The sequence below is a fragment of the Bufo gargarizans genome, chromosome 1, assembly GCF_014858855.1.
Source record: "Bufo gargarizans isolate SCDJY-AF-19 chromosome 1, ASM1485885v1, whole genome shotgun sequence".
NCBI lineage: Eukaryota > Metazoa > Chordata > Amphibia > Anura > Bufonidae > Bufo > Bufo gargarizans.
Window position 1 is genome coordinate 361,382,744 of NC_058080.1, and position 22,762 is coordinate 361,405,505.

Below are 22,762 nucleotides of genomic sequence, written 5' to 3' on the forward strand. Positions count from 1 at the left end.
AGGAAGCCCTGTACTGGTTTTGCAGGTGAGGTTGACCATAGTAACATGTGGAACCATGACAGCTGGAATGATAAAGTCATTTCTCACACTTTATTAGGGGCACTAGGGATGAGCGAATCGACTTCGGATTCGCATAAAACTTCCTTAGAATACTGTAGGGAGCGAGCGCTCCATACAGTATTTAGAATGTATTGGCTCCTATGAGCCGAAGTTATTACTTCACGAAGTCTGGCGGGACTTCGGGTAACAACTTCAGAAATGAATTTCTACTGTTAAAAACCTTTTACCGAACCCTAGTTTGGTAAAAGTTTTTTTTGGGCACAATAGAAACAACCAATATTCTGTATGACAGCGGGACCACCGCCCGGACGCCTAATCTGTGGTAGTGACCACGCCCCCGTTATGCCCCGCCCCCTGCTGAGAGCCTTATATTCCCTGTCCGCGGCCAGTGTCCCGTCTCTCTGCTCCAGTGAGTGACCCCAGCGTGTCGTGATGTCTTCAGAGAAAATCTTCACGGAAGGAGAGAGCTGCACGTCCTCCTGGCACCACGCCAATGCAGGCTACAATGAGACGGACACCCACTTGGAAATCCTGGGCAAACCGGTCATGGAGAGGTGGGAGACCCCCTACATGCACAGTTTAGCTGGAGTGGCAGCAAGCAAAGGTATGCCCAGCTGGTGAATGGCATGACACACGTGATGTGCCCGAACCTGTCTGCAGAGGTGCTGGCACCCTCCATTCCCACAACACATTGGAAGTGACATGGCAGGACAGCAGTAGGTTCTACAGGTGGGGGGTCTGAAAAGGGGCTTTGGCTGTGACTGGTGTGACCCCCTCAGATGTGATCTTTAAAATCCATGGCTTGGACTTGTTATATTCACTTTTGGTTCAATTATACTGTGATTTCTACATGAAGGACCCACATTACCCTAATGTGCCAGCTGCCAAGGGTCACATTTTTAAGAAAATGGTTACTCCCATGGGCAGCACAGGAGGTGTAACGTGTGTCTCAGAATAGTCACACTTGGGGACAGCTGGACTGCAGAGAGGGGGAGGGGTCAGGACGCTTTTTATAGCACCCAAGGGTCAAGAGGGGGCTTTACTGAAGACCCCCTGCTGGTGGAAGATCTGACCTATTTATTAAGATGTGCGCGCAGAAATGTACTAAAGCCACCCCAGCCAGGAGCTGGTGTAATGTCTGCTAGTAGTGCACACTTTGGATCTCCTCTTTTTGGAAAAGTGGGGAGGATGTCTTTGATGTCCCACATTTGGTTGCAGAACAGTATTTGCGACTTTTCTAAGCCAAACACTGTTGAAGAAAGTTAGTACATGACCCCCTAAGGACTGTAAAGCCTATATACTACATTGTTCTGAGCAGAACTTTAAGTTCCTGGGCCCTGATGCACAATTTTGTAAAGTTTTATTTACACGCAGCAGTTTTTTGCAGAATTTTTCCCAACTGTTCATCTGAATGAAGCTTGCGGCAGTCCATGCACATGCTTCAGAAACAACCCATGGCGGATGAGTTGGGGTTCGACCGCAAAGCCGTACAGGCTGCATCTGGCTATGAAACTAATGGGACCACACTGTTTAGTTGGTCTGCATTGTTAATGGCTGCACAGCACCCTCAATACAGTGCTGTACTGCGCTGTGTGGTCATGCCCTAAAACTGGTCCCCCACCTACCATATACAATTTAAAAAAAATCTACCTCCTTATGTGGCAGAGGGGCCACCAGGACCCCCTCAAGTAGCATGGACTAGGTGCATGTCTATAGCACTGGTGCATAGTAGTGTGAGTAAGGCCTACTGCACACGAACGCGTGCACCCTGTGTCTGTGCTGCGGGCCGCAATGCACAAACACCGACCGTGGGGCAGCCGTTCACTTTAATGGGTCCGCGATCCAGCTGTTCCATAAAAAGATAGGACATGTTCTATCTTTTTGCGGAACAGAAGTACGGGACGAAACCCCACGGAAGCTCTCTGTAGGGTTCCGCACCATTCCACATTGAAGTGACTGGGTCCGCATCCGTGATTCGGAATGCACAAGGAACGGTGCCCGTGTATTGCCGATCTGCAAATGCGGTCTGCAATGCGGCAACAGGACACCTATGGTCATGTGCAGGAGGCCTAAGGTTGCATTCACATCTCTATTACGAATGATCCTGCATAAATTCCAGCTGTCAGCCAGACAAACAGCTGCATGAAGCGGTATTCTTCCTGCCAAAACCCAGCATTTATGAGGGAAAGCGGCCAGAGCGGCACATTTCGCGCTCTCCCCTCGCTGCAGGAGACAAACTAAGCAGAAGTGTATGGGCCTGTCTCCATTCTCTCCTCAGCACAAGTCTCAGCTCTCAGACCCTCACCTATCAAAACTTTCATAGAGAGACATATCAAAAGTTTTACCAAAACTCAGTGACCCTTTAGTGTCTCCATGTGCAGGAAGCTGTATTAACCTATTTTTTGGGATGGTGAGTCATTTGGTAGACGTGGTTTCATTGTTTGCTTCTTTTCTTGAAGGAGGACGTGTGCTGGAGCTTGGCTTTGGCATGGCCATAGCAGCTACTAAACTGGAAGAGTATAATATAGAAGAGCACTGGATTGTGGAATGCAACGATGGAGTATTCCAGCGATTACAGGAATGGGCCAAAAAACAACCTCATAAGGTATGTGTAAAGATTTGGTGTAATCCAGCTCTTATGTGTAAAGTAAGGGGAATCTAATTTTGCTACTAAAGGTAGTCCTACATCCCATAATGTATACATTATAGGGAATCTGTCAGCAGATTTGTACCTATGAAACTAGTTGAAGCTGAAGGCATCTGTGTTGGTCCCATGTTTATTTGTGCCTGCATTGCTGAGAAAAATAGTTTTTTATATATGGAAATGAGCCTCTAGGAGCAACAAGGGTTGCCGTTACTCCTAGAGGCTCTGCTCTCTCTGCAACTTGTGTGCAGAGGGCTGAGCAGTTGCAGAGAGAGAAGAGCCTCTGGGGGTAATGGCAATGCCCTCATTTCTCCTAGATGATCATTTTTCTCAGCAATGTGGGCAAATATGAACCCGGGACCAACACAGATGCTTCAGCTGCCAAATGCACATGTAACAGGTCAGCCAGTTTCATCGGTGAAAACCCTTTAATGGCAGGATCTATAACACTGGATAGATGACAGCAGCTAGTGGTACCCAAGCCAAGGGGCTGCCACTAGTAAGCGGCAATCACAAAGAATGTCCCCAAAGGGGAGGGGAGGCGACTAGGATAAGAAGATCCTCCAGAGGGAAACCAGGTGGGTCTTTGAATTAAAAACATCCAGCCCGCATGGACACAGTGAACAGTTGAAGGGGTTTTCTGAGAATGGTTTTACTGGTGACCTATCCTCTGGATAGGTCATCAGTATCTGATCAGGAGGTGTCCGACCCCCGCCAATCAGCTGTTTGAGAAGGCATCAGCGCTTTGAACACCACAGCCTTCTCACAGCCTCTCCTAGTCCAAGTGACGACATGTTCATTGGTAACAAAGAGAGGTTCTGGACAGGGCCACCCTTATCGGGACAATGACTCTATATTAGGAAGTCATTTAGGGAGACATAGCCTTGATAGGGCATTGTAGAGGTGAACATCATACATGGGACCCACTACATGCCACAGAACATGGGAATTTTGAACACTGGAATACTCGTTGACTTATTAAAACGGGTAAGGCTACTTTCACACTTGCGGCAGAGGCATCCGTTGCAAAACATATGCCAACTGATTGCATTTTAAGACTGATCTGGATCCTGAAATGTCTTACAAATGCATTGCAAGAACGATCTTTTTCATACGGACAAACGGATCCGTTTAATTTTTTTGGACATTTTTACGGGTCTGTGCACTAATACATTCCTATGGAAAAAAATGCCGGCAAGTCAGTTTTTTTGGCCGGAGATAAAACCATTGCATGCTGCAGTTTTATCTTTTGCCTGATCAGTCAAAAAGACTGAACTGATCAGTTCTTTTCCGGTATAGAGCCCCTAGGACAGAACTCTGTGCCGGAAAAGAAAAACGCGAGTGTGAAAGTACCCTAAGGCCTCTTTCACACGACCGTATGGCTTTATCAGTGTTTTGCGGTCCGTTTTTCACGGATCCGTTCTTTTTTTTTTTTTGTTTCCGTATGGCATATACAGTAATTACATTTAAAAAAAAAATTGGGCTGGCCATAAAATTTTCAATAGATGGTTCTGCAAAAACTGAAAAGATACATTCCGTATGTGTTCCTTTTTTTTTCTGCGGACCCATTGACTTGAATGGAGTCACGGAATGTGATTTGCGGGCAATTATAGGACATGTTCTATCTTTCAATGGAACGGAAATATGGAAACGGAATGCATATGGAGTACATTCCGTTTTTTTCGCAGAACCATTGAAATGAATGGTTCCGTATATGGACTATATACGGAACGCAAAAAACTGCCTGTAAATGGGGAAAAAAACGGTTGGGTGAAAGAGGCCTAAGACTGTTCTTCAGCTTGCAGTTTTATATTGTGCACATTGCTTTTGCATTGTTTTATCTGCACTGGTCTAGTGTGTACATTATTTTTTTTGTAGATGTCTGTAGTTACCTTTTAAACTAACTTTTAATGGTCCATTAAAACTGTTTTAAGCTTTCATTACCCCACAATTTGGTTTGAGATTTTGATGCATTCATTCATGGTGGTAGGTGAGGGTTTGGCGTTCCTATGTACCCTTACTTGTGGCTTTTAGCTTACCTACTCAGAAAGGAACGGCCAACTGTTTGGGAGAGGAACTCCACCAAAATGACTCCTTACTTGCAGTTCAGTAGAGCCCATCCTAGATAACAGGTTGGTGGCGGTTCAGGGGCCTATATCTTCATGACAGGTTACCTTTAAGTGTTCACTTTGGCAGTATTTTTGGTTGTGTTCCATCTGCACAGCTTTTGTTATCCCAGCATAGGACAAGGGATATTTTTGAAAATAATATGTAGCTGGACCATTAGCAAAAAGTATATAGTTTTTTTTTGGCTATTAATCCCTGATGGGTCATATAGATGTCTTGGAGTGTGGGGGTTGTCCTCACAGAGTGGATAGGCATGGTGCAACGCTGATATGGTTGTCTATCCATTTTATGAGAGCAGCTTCTGCAACACGCCAGACCTGCAGGGTATGACAAAGTGAGGTCACGGTTATGGGCAATCGAGGGTTACTCACTGTATTGGAGAACCCTGGGCAGGCGTGTGGCAGTGAAGGAGAGGTGGACACGGTTCCTCTGGGGCACACTCTGTATATAGGGACCAGGCCTGATGGTGGATGAGGTGCCCTGGATGTTACGGGTATTTTGAGTGCCTGGGGCAAGGTCCCTGTTTTATTCGTGACGCCAGTGCCTTTGGACGGTGGCACGCCGGTTGGTAGTTGGAATGATGGAGGTACACAAGTAGAATAGTAAACCAAACGTAATTTTACTGAGCAGTTCAACTTTGTACAGCAGGTAGTAGTACAGTCTTTCGATCACAGTTCCACAAGTAGGCTTATTCACACAATGGCAGGTAATATTAATGCAAGATACGCAGAGGGTAACTTCACAAGCACTCAGCAGCAGGTTGTACCTTTCCTCAGAATCAATGTACACTGTCCTTTCTAGAACTCCTGCTCTGGCTTTATCTCCCAAGGCCCGGATGCCTAAAGGGTGGCTTAAATCCTTGGTTACTATCTTCCTCCGGTATTAGATTCTTGCTTTCCTTTCTATTTGCATCTGCCCATCAGGGTTACTTAGCTTACCCTGGATCGCCCTCTCTTGTAAAGTGGATGACTGTGGGTTTCTCCCAGGAGGTTGGGTCCTGCAACTGGGGGGGTCTTCAGAGCTAACTAAGGCTCTCTTGTTCTCAGGCAGGCTGGATCTTCTCACTAGCCTCCTGGACATCACTAGCAGCCAGGGCTATCAAGCTGCATGTCAGGAGCAGGCTTCTTAACCTCTGTCTTCTCAGACTCCTGACTCTGCACTAACTCTCCCTGTGTGGGCCTGGACATTTATACTAGGGGCTCCCTATCTCCCTCTAGTGTCTGGGATGTCTAACTACACCCAACTAGGCCTGCTGTTGCGTCATACAGGGGAACATTGCATGTAAAAACACATTAGAACACACATAAAATGCACAATTAAATATAACACTTCTGTTCCTTGTGAGTAGGAGTAACGCGCACACCAATTGACCCTTGTGTAGTGCCCACCCATACCTAGTGGGACACTACACTTCTCCCATAAAATCTGCTTATTACTGAAGGTTTCCATAACAGTAATAGCACAACAGAATGGTAAGTAGCTTGAAAGAAAAGGCTGTTCAGTTGGGATAACCCTGAATGGGGTTATCCAACCCATATAATAACCCCCCCAATGCCCGGCCCCACGTGTGCATTATACTTACCTGCTCCTTGGTACCCGCATTGCTCCAGATGCCTGCATGTAAGGCGCTGCATCTCACTGTCACCAGATGTGGCAGGCCGCGACGGAGATGAGCCTCCCTAGCTTCACGGGAAATGCGGCGGCCGTGCGCGGATCCGGAGTGACACGGGTGCCGGGGAGCAGGTGAGTATAATGTATACGAGGGCACTGGCATTGGAGAGGTCATTATAGGGGTTGGATAACGCTTTTAAAGAAGCTGTCCGGTTTTAAGAGGCAATTTCCCACTGCTGCTCCAGTTCTCCTAACTGGGCTTATTTACCAGCTGCAGCGATGAAGTCATGTCGACACCATATGACTGCTGCAGCCAATAACTGGGCCTCATCGGGTGCACTGCTGAGGCCAGTAATTGGCTGCAGCAGTGAGGTGTTTTTGATGTGCTGTCTGTGCTGCAGCTGGGTAAACAGATCCCAGCCAGGAGTATCAGAGCAGCAGTTCTTTGTTACAGGCAGATCCCCAGGGTTGTGTTTTTTTTTTTTTTTTTTTTTTTTTACTGAAATCAGACAACCCCTTTGAAGGGGTTTTCCTGTAATAAATGTATTTTTTACCCATTGCCTGCCTCTTTCAGTTCATGGCTTGTTTTCTTAATTGGTTGCAGTGGCAAAGGTGATCATGTCCATACCCTGCCAGGGGATTATGAGGGTGGAGAAAGAGGCCTTTTTCTCTGAGATATATTATAAAGTTTCTTATTTGTATCTGCACTATTCATTTATGCAAAGTAAAAAAAAATTGGGGGGAATGTCAGTGACCATTTAAGTGCATGCAACCAGTAGTCCAACCAGCAGGATACTTGCTTTTCTGAAGCTAGAAGAGAATATCAATGGCTAATGAAGGAAAACAGATTATCACTTTAGAATGCATATAGCAGCCACATGAGTACTGGCAGGATTGTAAGGTGGGGGTAAATGTGCACATGAGTGGGGCTATTGGGTTCATGAGAGCAGAACTAGATAGGGAAGATAGTTTGTGTATTTGAAAGTAAAACAAATTGTACAAAGTACAAAAGCAGGGGGTCTAAGGGGACAGTGATCAAAGTCATTCGCAGGGAACTGCATGGTCAGCATTTATGGATCGGCAGCCGATGCATAGATAAAGCAGGTGAGAGTGCACTGACAGAGCAGGTGACGTCCTTGCCACATGGACTGCGGAAATAAATGAGGTCTAATACACTTTAAGATGGTTATCAAAATGGCTAATATTTTACAGATTGTGCCACTGAAAGGGCTGTGGGAAGATGTGGTGCCCACTTTACCGGATGGTCAGTTTGATGGTAAGCACGTGCTCCCTCTTTACTTTCATCACCTCCCCCCCCCCCCCCCCCCAGTTGCCTTATACTTTTTAATATTAATGTGTCCTTTCTTCCATTTAGGTATTTTGTATGACACCTATCCCCTGTCTGAGGAGACATGGCATACACATCAATTCAACTTTATCAAGGTAACTTCATAGTTTTCAGAACAGCTAAATAAGCAAGCTACAGCAGGACATGCGTGTGACTGCTGCAGCCAGTCACTGGCCTCTGTGGTCTCATGCCGTACATGCAGGCTTATTGTCTGCAGTGGTCACATGCAGGGGTTTGTAGGGTATTTTATTTTTGGCTATTGAAGAGAGCCTGTCACAACTGCTGTGAGGTTTTTAACACTTCTCGGTGCACTGTAGTTCTTATACTCCTGATCACAAACGTACCAACTGCCTTTAAGCAAGGCTTTAAAAACCCTGGATGATCTTTTCATGTGAAACTTATTAGTCAATGGAAGCTCGCAGGACCGTAAGGCCTCTTTCACACGGCTGTGTGCTGAGGTCCGCAATCTGTCCGTTCCGCAAAAAGATAGAACAAGTTCTATATTTTTGCGGAATGGAAGCACAGAACGGAACACCACGGAAGCACTCTGTAGTGCTTCCGTGGGGTTCCATTCCGTGCTTCCATTCTGCACCACATCTCCGGATTTGCTGACCCATTCAAGTGAATTGGTCCGCATCCGTGATACGGAATGCACACGGCTGGTGAGCTGTGTATTGCGGGACGGCCGTATGCGGCCTGCAATACAGCCACGGAACGAATACGTTCGTGGGGAAGAGGCCTAATTCTTAGCCTTAGGGTCCATTCACACGTTCGTAGTGCATTGCGGATCCACAATACACCCCCTGGCACCCCCATAGAACTGCCTATTCTTGTCCGCAATTGCGGACAAGAATCAGACATGTTCTATTTTTTTTTTTCCAGAGCCGCGGACCGGAAGATCGGGGGCGCACTCTGGAAATGCGGATGTGCTGTTCGCATCCATTCCTTCCCCATAGAGGATGAATGGGTCTGCACCCGTTCCGCAATTTGTGGAATGGATGCGGACATGTGACTGGACCCTTACTGACATGCAGGCAGTCACAGAACCCCTATTGAACATCAGTTTCTACCCTGCCTGCTACCTGTCAGTCCTATTACATGGCCTACGGGTGGGCGAAGGTATCTGCATGTTTCATTTATACATTTCGGGTATATTCACATGCAGCAGTTTATTCAAAAAATTTCAACCACTGTTCTGTTCATCTTCATGGGTTTGCAGAAATCCACGTGCTTGCTGAAGAAACGGTGTTCTTCATGATCAGAACTTGTAAGTGAGCGCTAGGATGCTTTTCCCTTCTAGATAAGTCTGCCCAATACTGTCTGCTTTTCTCCATTATGGTGATTTAGCACACTCCTAGTAAAGCTGGCCATACACATCAGCTGTATTCCAGCTGAACCTCAAAATTGTGGTGGCGCCCTTCAACTCTCTTCCTCCCCCAAACAAATGGCAGGGGGAGAGAAGGATCGGGCTGTTAAATTTCAAAAGCTCAACCCTTTTATTCTATGGAGGGTAAACTGCCGCTGGAGGTGACTGGCAGAGGTTGTGTCAGAAGAGGTGGAAATTGGTTGACCGCTATCTAATGTGTATGAACAGCAGGGTCTGGGGGCACTCTGCACTAGATGTAACACTCTAACGTATCGGAAATCTGCACAGAGTAGAATTTTGAATTTTTGTGTGGAAATACTGCAGATGTCACCCTCCGCATTTCAAAGCCTGAAATCTGTGTCAGATATCCACAACAGAAATTGACAGGCAGCTGATTTAAAATTCACGCCACAGGTTAGGTTATGTGAAAGTTGTTGTTGAAAGATGTCCGCTATGTGTGGATTTCGGATTTTATCCTTTGCAGTGGAGATGGTGAAATCCACAGTCATGTTAAGTGCTATGAGACCACAGGAGTTTCCCTCTGTGTGAACACAGCCTACAGTTTCCTTCACACTACCCTGAGCACGCTGCTTTTTGAAAAAGCAACAATGTTGCCCGGAGGGTTCCTTTTAAGGAGTCATGCACACGAACATGTGCTGCCCATGCCCGCAGTTTGCAGTCCCTAATGCATGCTTGAATGGGTCCGCAATCCGTCCACACTGCAAAAAAATAGAGCATGTTCTATTTTTTTGTGGTGTGGCGGCACGGACCAAAATGCCACAAAAGTACTGTGGTGCTTCCATGTCCTTCCACTCCGTGCCTCCTTATCTTCTGGATTGTGGACCCTTTCAAGTGAATGGGTCCGCATCCATGATACAGTGCACACACAGCCGGTGCCTGCAGTTTGCAGGCCGGAATACGGGCACAGCTGGCATGCATTCGTGTCCATGAGCCCTGTCTGTTCTAGATGTGTGAGACGCCAGAGACTGATGATCATGTAAGATAGGATACGATTTCTCATGACTACATTTGATCCTGTTTAGTCAAAGCATTGTTTCATATTTCCAAGCAGTTCCCTATGGTACAATAGAGGCAGGAAAGCAAGTACAAACACTCTTCCATCCAACACCCCCCCCCCCCCCCCCCCCAGTTATGTATGTTATGTAGCTGTTATGGTTTTCATTACCTTTTACGTGTGTTTTTACAGGCTCATGCTTACCGTCTGCTCAAGCCTGGTGGAGTCCTTACATACTGTAACCTGACGTCTTGGGGAGAATACTTGAAGACAAAATACAGTGATATAGAGAAAATGTTTCAGGTGAGATGTCTATGAATAACTCACAATACCCCACATAATTGGCAGTACTGGGTGCCTCCATGGACCACACTTGCTAATATGATTTGGCCTAAGATGCAACAATTTGCACAAATTCTGCTGCAAAGTAAGTCGACCAATAGCAGTGCACCAAACTCTGCGATAAAATTGGTGTTACCTTTATGCCACATTCACATGACCATAGTTTTGGTCCACATCTGATCCCCGTTTTTGTGGATTGAATGCAGACTCATTCATTTAAATGGGGACGCAAAAAATGTGGACATCGCACCGTGTGCTGTCAGCATACATATGTCCCACAAATAAGATGTCCTGTTCTTGTCCGTTTTGCAGACAAGAATAGACATTGTTACAATGGGTCCACCAAAAAAAACTGATGCAACACTGGCGTCATCTGCATATTTTGTGGATCTCAAACTACACATGTTCATATGAATGCACCCTAAGCCTGTTTAGTCTAAATTTACAATGTCTACATTTCAGCAGCAGAAGTCATACCTCATCATTCATTTCATACTTTACAGGAGACTCAGGTACCTCAGCTCTTGGAGGCTGGATTCAAACCGGAAAATATCAGCACCACAGTGATGGATCTTATCCCTCCTAAAGAGTGCAGATATTACTCCTTCCCTAAGATGATTACACCCACCATTATCAAGGCTTAAGTACAGCAAGGATTCTTCCATACAGTAGAAAACCTGCGGTCACAGCAGCCTTCCTTCCTACGCTACCCACTATGGGAGAAGTACCAGCTCTCGTCCAGAATGTGATCACCCTGTCTTGGGAGTGGCACAGGGCACAAGACTCTGCAAGACATCCACAGCAATATTTGCACTGTAGGTTCTGCCAATGTGTACGTGTGAAGTATGTAAAGTGTATGCTGAATAAAATTGGTTTGTTTTAGACGTCCTGTATTTGGGTGTTTTGTATAAGTCTTACTATATAGTAAGTGGTATCTGGATTGAGAGATTTAGCCTTTTGCTCTGATGGAAGTAAGGCCTCATGCACATGGTAGCATGCAGAACCGCTCTACCTGTGTTTGCTGCTTTACAGGATCACCATATGCTGTAAGTACGGTAATACTCTCCCCTAGATCCATACATACACCACCTTACTGATTCAAACAGAATCAGTGTATGGAAACTGAGGTACACTAGAGGCCCCAGCTCCCTACTATATTGACAATAAATATATGTGGACCCACATTCACAAGATTAAAGTGCCAGTTTTTCTATTGGTGTTATGTATTTTTTGTGCCAAATTTGTTATTGTCTTGAGCCAATTTTCATTAACAAAATGGTCTAAAGTAAGGCCTTATTCACACGTCTGTGTATGGTCAGTGATTTGTTGGCCAAACCCAGGAGTGGAGGCCACATAGATGGGGTATAAGGGAAAAATCTGCACCTGTTTTGCGTTTTGGATCAAAATCACTGATAGAAATCACTAACCGAACACTGATGTGTAAATAAGGTATAAGAGTTGGCTTGCTGGTAAGTCTGTTTCCATGAATCCTGGAGGTTGACCCTTGATCTCTGCAGGGGCAGGAACACAGAGGTTACATTTTATCCCACTAATGTTTACCTAATAGTTATACCGGTTTGAGTTTTAATGGTATACTTCAAACTAGGGCTGCACGATAAATCGAAAAAACAATCTAATTGCAATAATCGGCAAATGTGATATGGCGATTTGGCCGACCCAAAAATGCCGCGATTATATATAAAGGGGCCCTGCGCACATAACTGCCTTTTGCGTGTAAAGTGTTTTAGTAGTGTGTGTGTTTGTGTGGGGGTGAAACAATCTCTCTCCTAACAGGTCCGGCCTCTGTACTCACTATGAATGCAATGCACTGCAGCGAGCGGCAGCAAGGTGGCCGGCCGGCGCGTGACTGACGTCACTTAGTAACGCTCCTGCTTCCTGAAATGGGAGGAACGTTACTAAGTGATGTCAGTCACGCGCCGGCCGGCCACCTCGCTGCAGTGCATTGCATTCATAGTGAGTACAGAGGCCGGACCTGTTAGGAGAGAGATTGTTTCACCCACACACACTAGTAAAACACTTTACACGCAAAAGGCAGTTATGTGCCCAGTTTAGGACACATGAGGGGGACCAGCATAAGATGCTATATGTCTTAACCCCTTAAGGACACAGGGCGTACCGGTACGCCCTATTTCCCGAGTCCTTAAGGACCAAGGGCGTACCGGTACGTCCTGACTTAAAATCGGCATTCCGGCGCCGCGGGGGTTAATCGGAACGGGATTTCGGCTGAAATCATTCAGCCGGCATCCCGTAACAACGCAGGGGGGGGTCATTTGACCCCCCCGTATCGGCGATCGCAGAAAACCGCAGGTCAATTCAGACCTGCGGTTTTCTGCGTTTCCGGTCCATTCGGGTGTCCGGTGACCCGATGAACCGGAAAAAGACTGCGATCGGTGGCGTAATTATACACCACCAATCGCAGTCCGAGGATTTGAGGAGGCGGTGCTGGCCCTGGTGCTGAACACTGCTGTCCAGGGTGCTGATTGGTGCAGGGGAGAGAGGCGCGAGATTCAAACTTCCTGCGCTCCTCTCTCCCCTCCTCTTCCTGTTCTGCACGAGCACCCGGCAGCATCGTCCAGCACCAGCTCCTGTGTCCCCCTAATCGCCATCCATCACCCTCCTGCACCCATCGCCACCCAGGTAGGTTAGGGTCAGTGAGGGAGAGGCATCGTTAGGCAGGGAAAGAAGGGAAAAGTTAGTTAGGAAAAAAAAAAAAAAAAAAACTTTTAACTTTTACACAAATCTTTTTTTGATCCATCAGACCCCAGACCCCCCCCTGCCACTTGCCCCCCCCTACCAGCCCCCCACCACCACCAGCCCCCCCACCCCCTCCACCCATCCCCCCACCACTCCCCCCAACCCCCCCCCCCCACCACCACTAGCCCCCTCACCACCACTTTTTTTTCTGCGTTCGCTGACTGGTCGGCACTTTTTAGCGTCCGTCCACTGTTAGCGCATCGCCTGCCCCACCGCTGATCAGCGTTGTACCGCTAATCAGCAACTTTTTTTTTTTCCTAACACTTGCCCTTTTTTCCTTTTTTTAGTACGCGAACACCCGTTGCCCCCACACACACGCACATATAATAAAGTTTTACACACACGCACACCTACACGCACACACACCCATGGCCCGCCGGGTGTTCTCGGCCGAGGAGGCATATGCCCAGATTGCCTCCGACTCCGAGAGCCCCAGTGAGGATGAGGATGACCCCACATTCCTCTTATCATCAGCATCCTCCTCATCATCATCGGATGACGATGAGCCACCAAGGCGGCGGAGACGCCGCCAGGCGGAGCCAGGGGCCGCACATGCTAGGGATCCTGTGGCCCACCCTAGTACGAGCCGCCCTGGGGTTCGTACTGGTTTCCCGGCCCACCAAATAAGTTCACCGGAGACCCCTGCCGATGAACTTAGCTGGTGTCCCCCAGTGGACTTTGAGCCTGAGATTCCGGATTTCGCTGGCAATCCTGGAATCCAGATTCCCACAGTGGGGTTTACTGAAATTGACTATTTTAGTTTTTTTTTCAGTAACCCACTGGTGAATTTGATGGTGGAGCAGACGAATCTGTACGCCCAACAGTTCGTCGCTCAAAACCCAGGCTCAGTTTTGGCTAGACCCGGTGGCTGGACGCCGGTCAGTGCAGCCGAAATGAGGACATTTTGGGGCCTCGTGCTGCATATGGGTCTAGTCCAAAAACCCAGTGTCAGGCAATACTGGAGTGGGGACGTCCTGTACCAGACCCCACTGTACAGTATGGTCATGACACGCTCCCGGTTTGAGGCCATCCGGAAATGTCTGCATTATTCCGATAATGCAGCATGTCCACCCCGAGGTGATCCTGCCTATGACCGGCTGTATAAGATACGGCCTGTCATCGATCACTTTGGGGCCACATTTCAGCAGGCCTACGTACCTGGAAGGGAGGTCGCGGTTGATGAGTCGCTCATTGCGTTCAAGGGGAGACTCAGTTTCCGCCAATATATTCCCACAAAGCGAGCGAGGTATGGCGTGAAGCTATACAAAATTTGTGAGAGTACCTCAGGGTACACTTACAAATTTCGTGTGTACGAGGGGCGAGATTCCCGTATTCAACCCCCAGAATGTCCCCCCACTCTGGGTGTTAGCGGGAAACTCGTGTGGGACCTTATGTACCCACTGCTGGATAATGGTTACCACTTGTACGTGGATAACTTTTATACCAGCATTCCCTTGTTCAGGTCCCTTGCCGCCAGATCTACGTTCGCTTGTGGGACCGTGCGGAAAAATCAGCGCGGCCTCCCTGCCTACCCCCTCCAGGTACCTATCCCCAGGGGTGAGACCCGTGCACTTACCAGTGGAAACCTGTTGCTGGTCAGGTATAAGGACAAGAGGGATGTCCTTATGCTGTCCACAATCCACGGTAACGGCACCACCCCAGTCCCTGTGCGAGGTACCGCGGCAACGGTCCTCAAGCCCGATTGTATCGTCGACTACAATCGGTATATGGGAGGAGTTGATCTCTCGGATCAAGTCCTCACGCCATATAACGCCATGCGCAAAACCCGGGCATGGTACAAAAAAGTTGCGGTCTACTTGGTGCAGGTTGCCATGTACAACTCTTTTGTACTATCCCGAAGCGCTGGCAGCACAGGGACATTCCTCCAATTCTATGAGGCAGTCCTCAAGGACCTGATCTTTTCGGACCGGGAAAGAGCAGGCCGGAGTACCTCGGGAACTGGAGGCGCCCGGATCGTCCCTGGCCAACACTTTCCAGGTGTGGTCCCCCATACTGGAAAGAAGGGACGAACCCAAAAAAAGTGCAGAGTGTGTCGCAGGAGGGGGATACGGAAGGACACCACCACTCAGTGCGACACGTGCCCCGATCATCCGGGCCTCTGCGTTATCGATTGCTTCAGGGAGTATCACACTTCCATGGAGTACTAAATTTTTATAATCCCCAACAGTTCACTAGAGAACATAAAACACTATGGCTCTCAGACTTTGGAGACACGAAAACTATTTTTCTTTCCCCCAAAAATATTAGTTTTAGTGCAGGCATCCTCAAACTGCGGCCCTCCAGATGTTGTAAAACTATAACTCCCAGCATGCCCAGACAACCTACAGCCATCAGCAGGGCATGGTGGGAATTGTAGTTTTACAACATCTGGAGGACCGCAGTTTTAGGATGCCTGCTTAGTGTCTCCAAAGTCTGAGAGCCATACATATTGGGCATCGTCGCGTGCGTAAAAGTCGTCGCTATAAAAATAACTTTTGACCAAACGCCTCGGATGAACGGTGTTAAAAATATAAAATAAAAACGGTGCCAAAACACCTATTTTTGGGCAAAATTTCAATTTAAATCCATTTTGCCGGTAATAAAGCAAGGGTTAACAGCCAAACAAAACTAAATATTTATTGCCCCGATTCTGTCGTTTGCAGAAACACCCCATATGTGGTCGTAAATGGCTATATAGCCGCACGGCAGGGCATAGAACGAAGGGAACGCCATACGGTTTCTGGAAGGCAGATTTTGATGGACAGTTTTTTTTTTGACACCATGTCCCATTAGAAGCCCCCCCTGATGTAGCCCAGACTAGAAACTCCAAAAAAGTGACCCCATCTAAGAAACTACACCCCTCAAGGTATTCAAAAGTTACTTTACAAACTATGTTAACCCTTTAGGTGTTCCACAAAACTAAATAGCGAATGTAGAAACAATTTTAGATTTTTTTTTTTTTGTTACATTGCCTCAAAAAAGAGTAATATAGAGCAACCAAATATCAAATTTACCCCAAAAATAGTCCCAAAACAACAACCACCTTATCCCGTAGTTTCCTAGATGGGGTCACTTTTATGGAGTTTCTACTCTAGGGGTGCATCAGGGGGCTTGAAAGGGTACATGGTGTAAATAAACCAGTCCAGCAAAATCTGCCTTCCAAAAACCATATGGCGTTCCCCTTCTTCTATGTCCTGCCGTTTAGCCAAATAGTAGTTTACCACCACATATGGGGTGTTTCTGCAAACTACAGAATCAGGGCAACCCATTTTGAGTGTTGTTTGGCAGTTAACCCTTGTTTTACTCCTAGAAAAAATTGATTATATTGGAAAATTTTCCAAAAAATTGAAATTTCATAATTGTTTCTCCATCTGCCATTAACTCTTGTGGAACACCTAAAGGGTTAACAAAGTTTGTAAACCCAGTTTTGAATACCTTGAGGGGTGTACTTTCTTAGATGGAGTCACTTTTTTGAAATTTCTATTCTAGGGGTGCAACAGGGGGCTTCAAATGGGACATGGTATAAACAAAACCAGTCCTGCAAAATCTGCCTTCCAAAACCCATATGGTGTTCCCCTCCTTCTATGTGCTACCGTTCGGCCAAACAGTAGTTTACGACCACATATGGGGTGTTTTTGCAAACTACAGAATCAGGGCAACCCATTTTGAGTGTTGTTTGGCAGTTAACCCTTGTTTTACTCCTAGAAAAAATTGATTATATTGGAAAATTTTCCAAAAAATTGAAATTTCATAATTGTTTCTCCATCTGCCATTAACTCTTGTGGAACACCTAAAGGGTTAACAAAGTTTGTAAACCCAGTTTTGAATACCTTGAGGGGTGTACTTTCTTAGATGGAGTCACTTTTTTGAAATTTCTATTCTAGGGGTGCAACAGGGGGCTTCAAATGGGACATGGTATAAACAAAACCAGTCCTGCAAAATCTGCCTTCCAAAACCCATATGGTGTTCCCCTCCTTCTATGTGCTACCGTTCGGCCAAACAGTAGTTTACGACCACATATGGGGTGTTTTTGCAAACTACAGAATCAGGGCAACCCATTTTGAGTGTTGTTTGGCAGTTAACCCTTGTTTTACTCCTAGAAAAAATTGATTATATTGGAAAATTTTCCAAAAAATTGAAATTTCATAATTGTTTCTCCATCTGCCATTAACTCTTGTGGAACACCTAAAGGGTTAACAAAGTTTGTAAACCCAGTTTTGAATACCTTGAGGGGTGTACTTTCTTAGATGGAGTCACTTTTTTGAAATTTCTATTCTAGGGGTGCAACAGGGGGCTTCAAATGGGACATGGTATAAACAAAACCAGTCCTGCAAAATCTGCCTTCCAAAACCCATATGGTGTTCCCCTCCTTCTATGTGCTACCGTTCGGCCAAACAGTAGTTTACGACCACATATGGGGTGTTTTTGCAAACTACAGAATCAGGGCAACCCATTTTGAGTGTTGTTTGGCAGTTAACCCTTGTTTTACTCCTAGAAAAAATTGATTATATTGGAAAATTTTCCAAAAAATTGAAATTTCATAATTGTTTCTCCATCTGCCATTAACTCTTGTGGAACACCTAAAGGGTTAACAAAGTTTGTAAACCCAGTTTTGAATACCTTGAGGGGTGTACTTTCTTAGATGGAGTCACTTTTTTGAAATTTCTATTCTAGGGGTGCAACAGGGGGCTTCAAATGGGACATGGTATAAACAAAACCAGTCCTGCAAAATCTGCCTTCCAAAACCCATATGGTGTTCCCCTCCTTCTATGTGCTACCGTTCGGCCAAACAGTAGTTTACGACCACATATGGGGTGTTTTTGCAAACTACAGAATCAGGGCAACCCATTTTGAGTGTTGTTTGGCAGTTAACCCTTATTTTACTCCTGGAAAAAATTTATTATATTGGAAAATTTTCCAAAAAATAGAAATTTCAAAATTGTTTCTCCATCTGCCATTAACTCTTGTGGAACACCTAAAGGGTTAATAAAGTTTGAAAAAACAGTTTTGAATACCTTGAGGGGTGTAGTTTCTAGAATGGGGTCATTTTTGGGAGGTTTCTATTATCTAAGCCTCACAATATGACTTCAAACCTGAACTGGTCCATAAAAAGTGGGATTTTGAAGATTTCTCAAAAATTTCAAAATTTGCTTCTAAACTTCTAAGCCTTGTAACATCCCCAAAAAATAAAATATCATTCCCAAAATGCTACAAACATGAAGTAGACATATGGGGAATGTAAAGTCATCACAATTTTTGGGGGTATTACTATGTATTACAGAAGTAGAGAAACTGAAACTTTGAAATTTGCTAATTTTTCAAAATTTTTGGTAAAAAATGTATTTTTTTATGCAAAAAAAATAACTTTTTTGACCCAATTTTAGCAGTGTCATGAAGTACAATATGTGACGAAAAAACAATCTCAGAACGGCCTGGGTAAGTCAAAGCGTTTGAAAGTTATGAGCACTTAAAGGGACACTGGTCAGATTTGCAAAAAATGGCCCGGTCCTTAAGGTGAAAATGAGCCCGGTCCTTAAGGGGTTAAGCTGGCCCCCCTCATGGCCCTATGTGTCCTCCACAGGTCCCCCCATATAACAGCGCCCTCCACAGGTCCCCCCATATAACAGCGCCCTCCACAGGTCCCCCCATATAACAGCGCCCTCCACAGGTCCCCCCATATAACAGCGCCCTCCACAGGTCCCCCCATATAACAGCGCCCTCCACAGGTCCCCCCATATAACAGCGCCCTCCACAGGTCCCCCCATATAACAGCGCCCTCCACAGGTCCCCCCATATAACAGCGCCCTCCACAGGTCCCCCCATATAACAGCGCCCTCCACAGGTCCCCCCATATAACAGCGCCCTCCACAGGTCCCCCCATATAACAGCGCCCTCCACAGGTCCCCCCATAGCTCAGCGCCCTCCACAGGTCCCCCCACAGCTCAGCGCCCTCCACAGGTCCCCCCACAGCTCAGCGCCCTCCACAGGTCCCCCCACAACTCAGCGCCCTCCACAGGTCCCCCCACAACTCAGCGCCCTCCACAGGTCCCCCCACAACTCAGCGCCCTCCACAGGTCCCCCCACAACTCAGCGCCCTCCACAGGTCCCCCCACAACTCAGCGCCCTCCACAGGTCCCCCCACAACTCAGCGCCCTCCACAGGTCCCCCCACAACTCAGCGCCCTCCACAGGTCCCCCCACAACTCAGCGCCCTCCACAGGTCCCCCCACAACTCAGCGCCCTCCACAGGTCCCCCCACAACTCAGCGCCCTCCACAGGTCCCCCCACAACTCAGCGCCCTCCACAGGTCCCCCCACAACTCAGCGCCCTCCACAGGTCCCCCCACAACTCAGCGCCCTCCACAGGTCCCCCCACAACTCAGCGCCCTCCACAGGTCCCCCCACAACTCAGCGCCCTCCACAGGTCCCCCCACAACTCAGCGCCCTCCACAGGTCCCCCCACAACTCAGCGCCCTCCACAGGTCCCCCCACAACTCAGCGCCCTCCACAGGTCCCCCCACAACTCAGCGCCCTCCACAGGTCCCCCCACAACTCAGCGCCCTCCACAGGTCCCCCCACAACTCAGCGCCCTCCACAGGTCCCCCCACAACTCAGCGCCCTCCACAGGTCCCCCCACAACTCAGCGCCCTCCACAGGTCCCCCCACAACTCAGCGCCCTCCACAGGTCCCCCCACAACTCAGTCATACCCAGCCGCGTCAGCGGCTCATATGGGAAAATCCAAGCAAATAGACCTCTAGCACAATTCCTTGCATCGCATATCGTTATCGCAATTTTTAGGGCCCTAATCGCAATCGCACAAAATTCCCATATCGTGCAGCCCTACTTCAAACATAGAGGAACATAATTCAAAAGGGAGGGAAATTATATTGATGTGCCATTGGCACCACCTGAAGACAGATGAGAATAATGCAATTGATAACCCCTGTAGCTGCAAAAAAAACAATGGACAAAACAAAGGCAAACACGTTGTGCCAAAACGTATTGATCAAGAACGAATGCCTTTCTGAAGACATAACTAGTCTTATGAGTATACATCAATATGCTGTACATAGTCCTACTGTACCAAATGGGAGGAGCATATCACAAGGCTTCCTCAGCGATAGTACCAGCGAAGGGTTTTCACTCTAAGGTGACAAAGTTTTTATTCCAGCACATAAATCCTTATCTATGTTTTATGAAGGCATGAAACGTGACCCAGGTGCTGCTCTATATATCTGTTCTAGTGAGGCCATTGTTCGGTTAGAATGGGATTTCAGATTTCTTGGACACCAGAGATTCTGAATAGAGTAAGAGTCTTAAGCCCGATGTGGCAGACTGTTAGCGGAAAGCTTTCCCTCCTGGCAATCGTCTGTTCACTAGCAGAGGAGCGATCACAATGCCATCACTCGTCCCCATGCTGGTGGCAGATCATTATTAGACACCACAACCGGCAAATTATTTTTAAACATGTCAAAAGATTTGGATTGCCCGATGATCATTACCAATCCTTACCAAAAACTGCATGTATCACTTGTGTTTTTTAGTGCAGATTTGATGTAGAATTTCCGCAGTTCTCAGCCTTGCTTCAAAAGGGTGAAATCCGCACACAAAATAAAATGTTGCAGAATTTAAAATTCGCACAGCAGCTCAATTTCTGCATGGGGAAAAAAAAGCAAAGTGTACATATAATGTCTAAGGTCATTAACTTTGGTTGTTCTGTATTATGCTGTGGTTTTTCGGCAATGTGTGCAGGTACGCATAGGGTTCCTTTATAGATGGGGCCTGAATCTCTCCCAGACGTTTAGCTGTTGTAATTGCAATAAGAAATGTCATCTTATGAAAGAAGTGTTTTACAGGGATTTCTTGTAAAGGTTCGTTTGGATAACCAATCAAGCCATTAAAAGACATTTAGGTTTGACCGACAATACACTAATGTGTATGGGAGACTGATGCTATGCAGGCTGGTTGAAGGCCCAGGACACTCATTGCTTTCCTGGAGCAAGGTTTTTGACCATAGAATTTCCAGATGTTCCCTCTTAGATTGTTCTTCTTGACTTCAGGAAAAACGTTTTTCCGAATTCAAAAGTATCACTAGGAATTTCCTTTGCTGATTGCAGACGAGGTTTCTTCTGGTTTAACACCCATTATTACCAGATTGGTAGACCTCTATTTACTTGCAGTTTTTGTCTTTATCAGTACAAAATCATCCAGGTATGGAAGTATGCTTTGTCCTTGTCTCCTCAGGAAGGCCACTACCTCTATAATTCAGCATTTTCCATAATTGTAGCAGTAGTTGCTTTTAAAGACTCAATTTTGAATTTCCTGTAAACAATCCAGTTGTTCAGATACTTCAGGTATATAATTATTAAGTATGATCCATTGGGCTACCCTGAAATCATTATTGGGTTTATTGAGGTTGAGAAGAAATGCCCTAGCCTTCCCTCCTTTAGAATAATACCAACAGCTGGACTTGCCCATATAGAGATCTGTTCTGTGAACTTGAGGGACAAAAGGGTTGTTTCTTAACCACTTCAGCCCCGCTAGGTGAAACCCCCTTCATGACCAGAGCACTTTTTACACTTCGGCACTACACTACTTTCACCGTTTATCGCTTGGTCATGCAACTTACCACCCAAATGAATTTTACCTCCTTTTCTTCTCACTAATGGAGCTTTCATTTGGTGGTATTTTATTGCTGCTGACATTTTAACTTTTTTTGTTATTAATCAAAATGTAACGATTTTTCCATAGCATCATCACGACGGCATACAAGGAGATTGACCCCTGACCTCTGTAGGGGCAGGAACAGAGAAAGGTTAAATACCCTCCTCCCACCACCAACACCAGTGTTTCCTGTCCCTACAGAGGACAGGGCAGAGAAAGGTCTCCCTGTATGCAGGGAGATGAAGCTTGGAATTCAGCGTGGATACCTTAAGAAATCGCCGGCATCCTGCATGGCGTCCCCCTGCCCTCCCGCGGTCCAGTACTAACGCTGGGCAGGGGTGTGGGGCTCTACCTCGTCCCGATTTTCGGGGCCTGTTCCCTGGCGCAGTCTCCCTTCCGGCATCATCGCGGCAGCTGGGTGCGCGCCGGCGCATTGGGCGCATATGTTTGACGTCACGGCCGGCGACCCGGAAGTGACGTCAGTGGCGGCAGCGTGGAGCTTAATTTAAAAACCGAGGCCTGCTCCGGACAAACGCTCCCAGGATCGGTCCCCCACTGTGCGGAACCCTTACCTTTCGGAAGAGGCGACCATGTCGGTACCGGAGCGGTCCCCCAGAGCTGAGCCGCCGCCAGCACTTCTAACTGTGAGTCCCCTTCGGGGGTATTTATGAATGGGTCAGGGAGTCTGTTGATCCCCCTCTCCCACGATGATATTAGGGGGGGGAGGAGGAGCGGGCTCTTGCTACATGCTCAGTGCAGCTACGGCAGGGCGCAGGCTCCTACATCCACCCCGCCCCCCCCCCTCCCCCCA

General features: G+C 47.0%; 1 protein-coding gene across 1 annotated transcript; it reads left to right on the plus strand.

The window, feature by feature from the left end:
* The first annotated feature begins 436 nt into the window (after positions 1-436).
* Positions 437-11,397, plus strand: GAMT (guanidinoacetate N-methyltransferase). The gene is made up of 6 exons (XM_044283456.1): positions 437-664; positions 2,520-2,665; positions 7,655-7,718; positions 7,818-7,885; positions 10,364-10,474; positions 11,017-11,397. Exons 1-6 carry the CDS (start codon positions 493-495, stop codon positions 11,155-11,157), a joined length of 702 nt encoding a protein of 233 aa, XP_044139391.1. The 5' UTR covers positions 437-492; the 3' UTR covers positions 11,158-11,397.
* Positions 11,398-22,762: the final 11,365 nt, after the last annotated feature.

Excerpts from the sequence above, each read along its gene's own strand:
- GAMT (XM_044283456.1), top strand. The coding sequence starts at position 493 with ATGTCTTCAGAGAAAATCTTCACGGAAGGAGAGAGCTGCACGTCCTCC. Across the intron at positions 665-2,519 it reads TGGAGTGGCAGCAAGCAAAG|GAGGACGTGTGCTGGAGCTT; the intron begins GTATGCCCAGCT and ends CTTTTCTTGAAG. Across the intron at positions 2,666-7,654 it reads CCAAAAAACAACCTCATAAG|ATTGTGCCACTGAAAGGGCT; the intron begins GTATGTGTAAAG and ends AATATTTTACAG.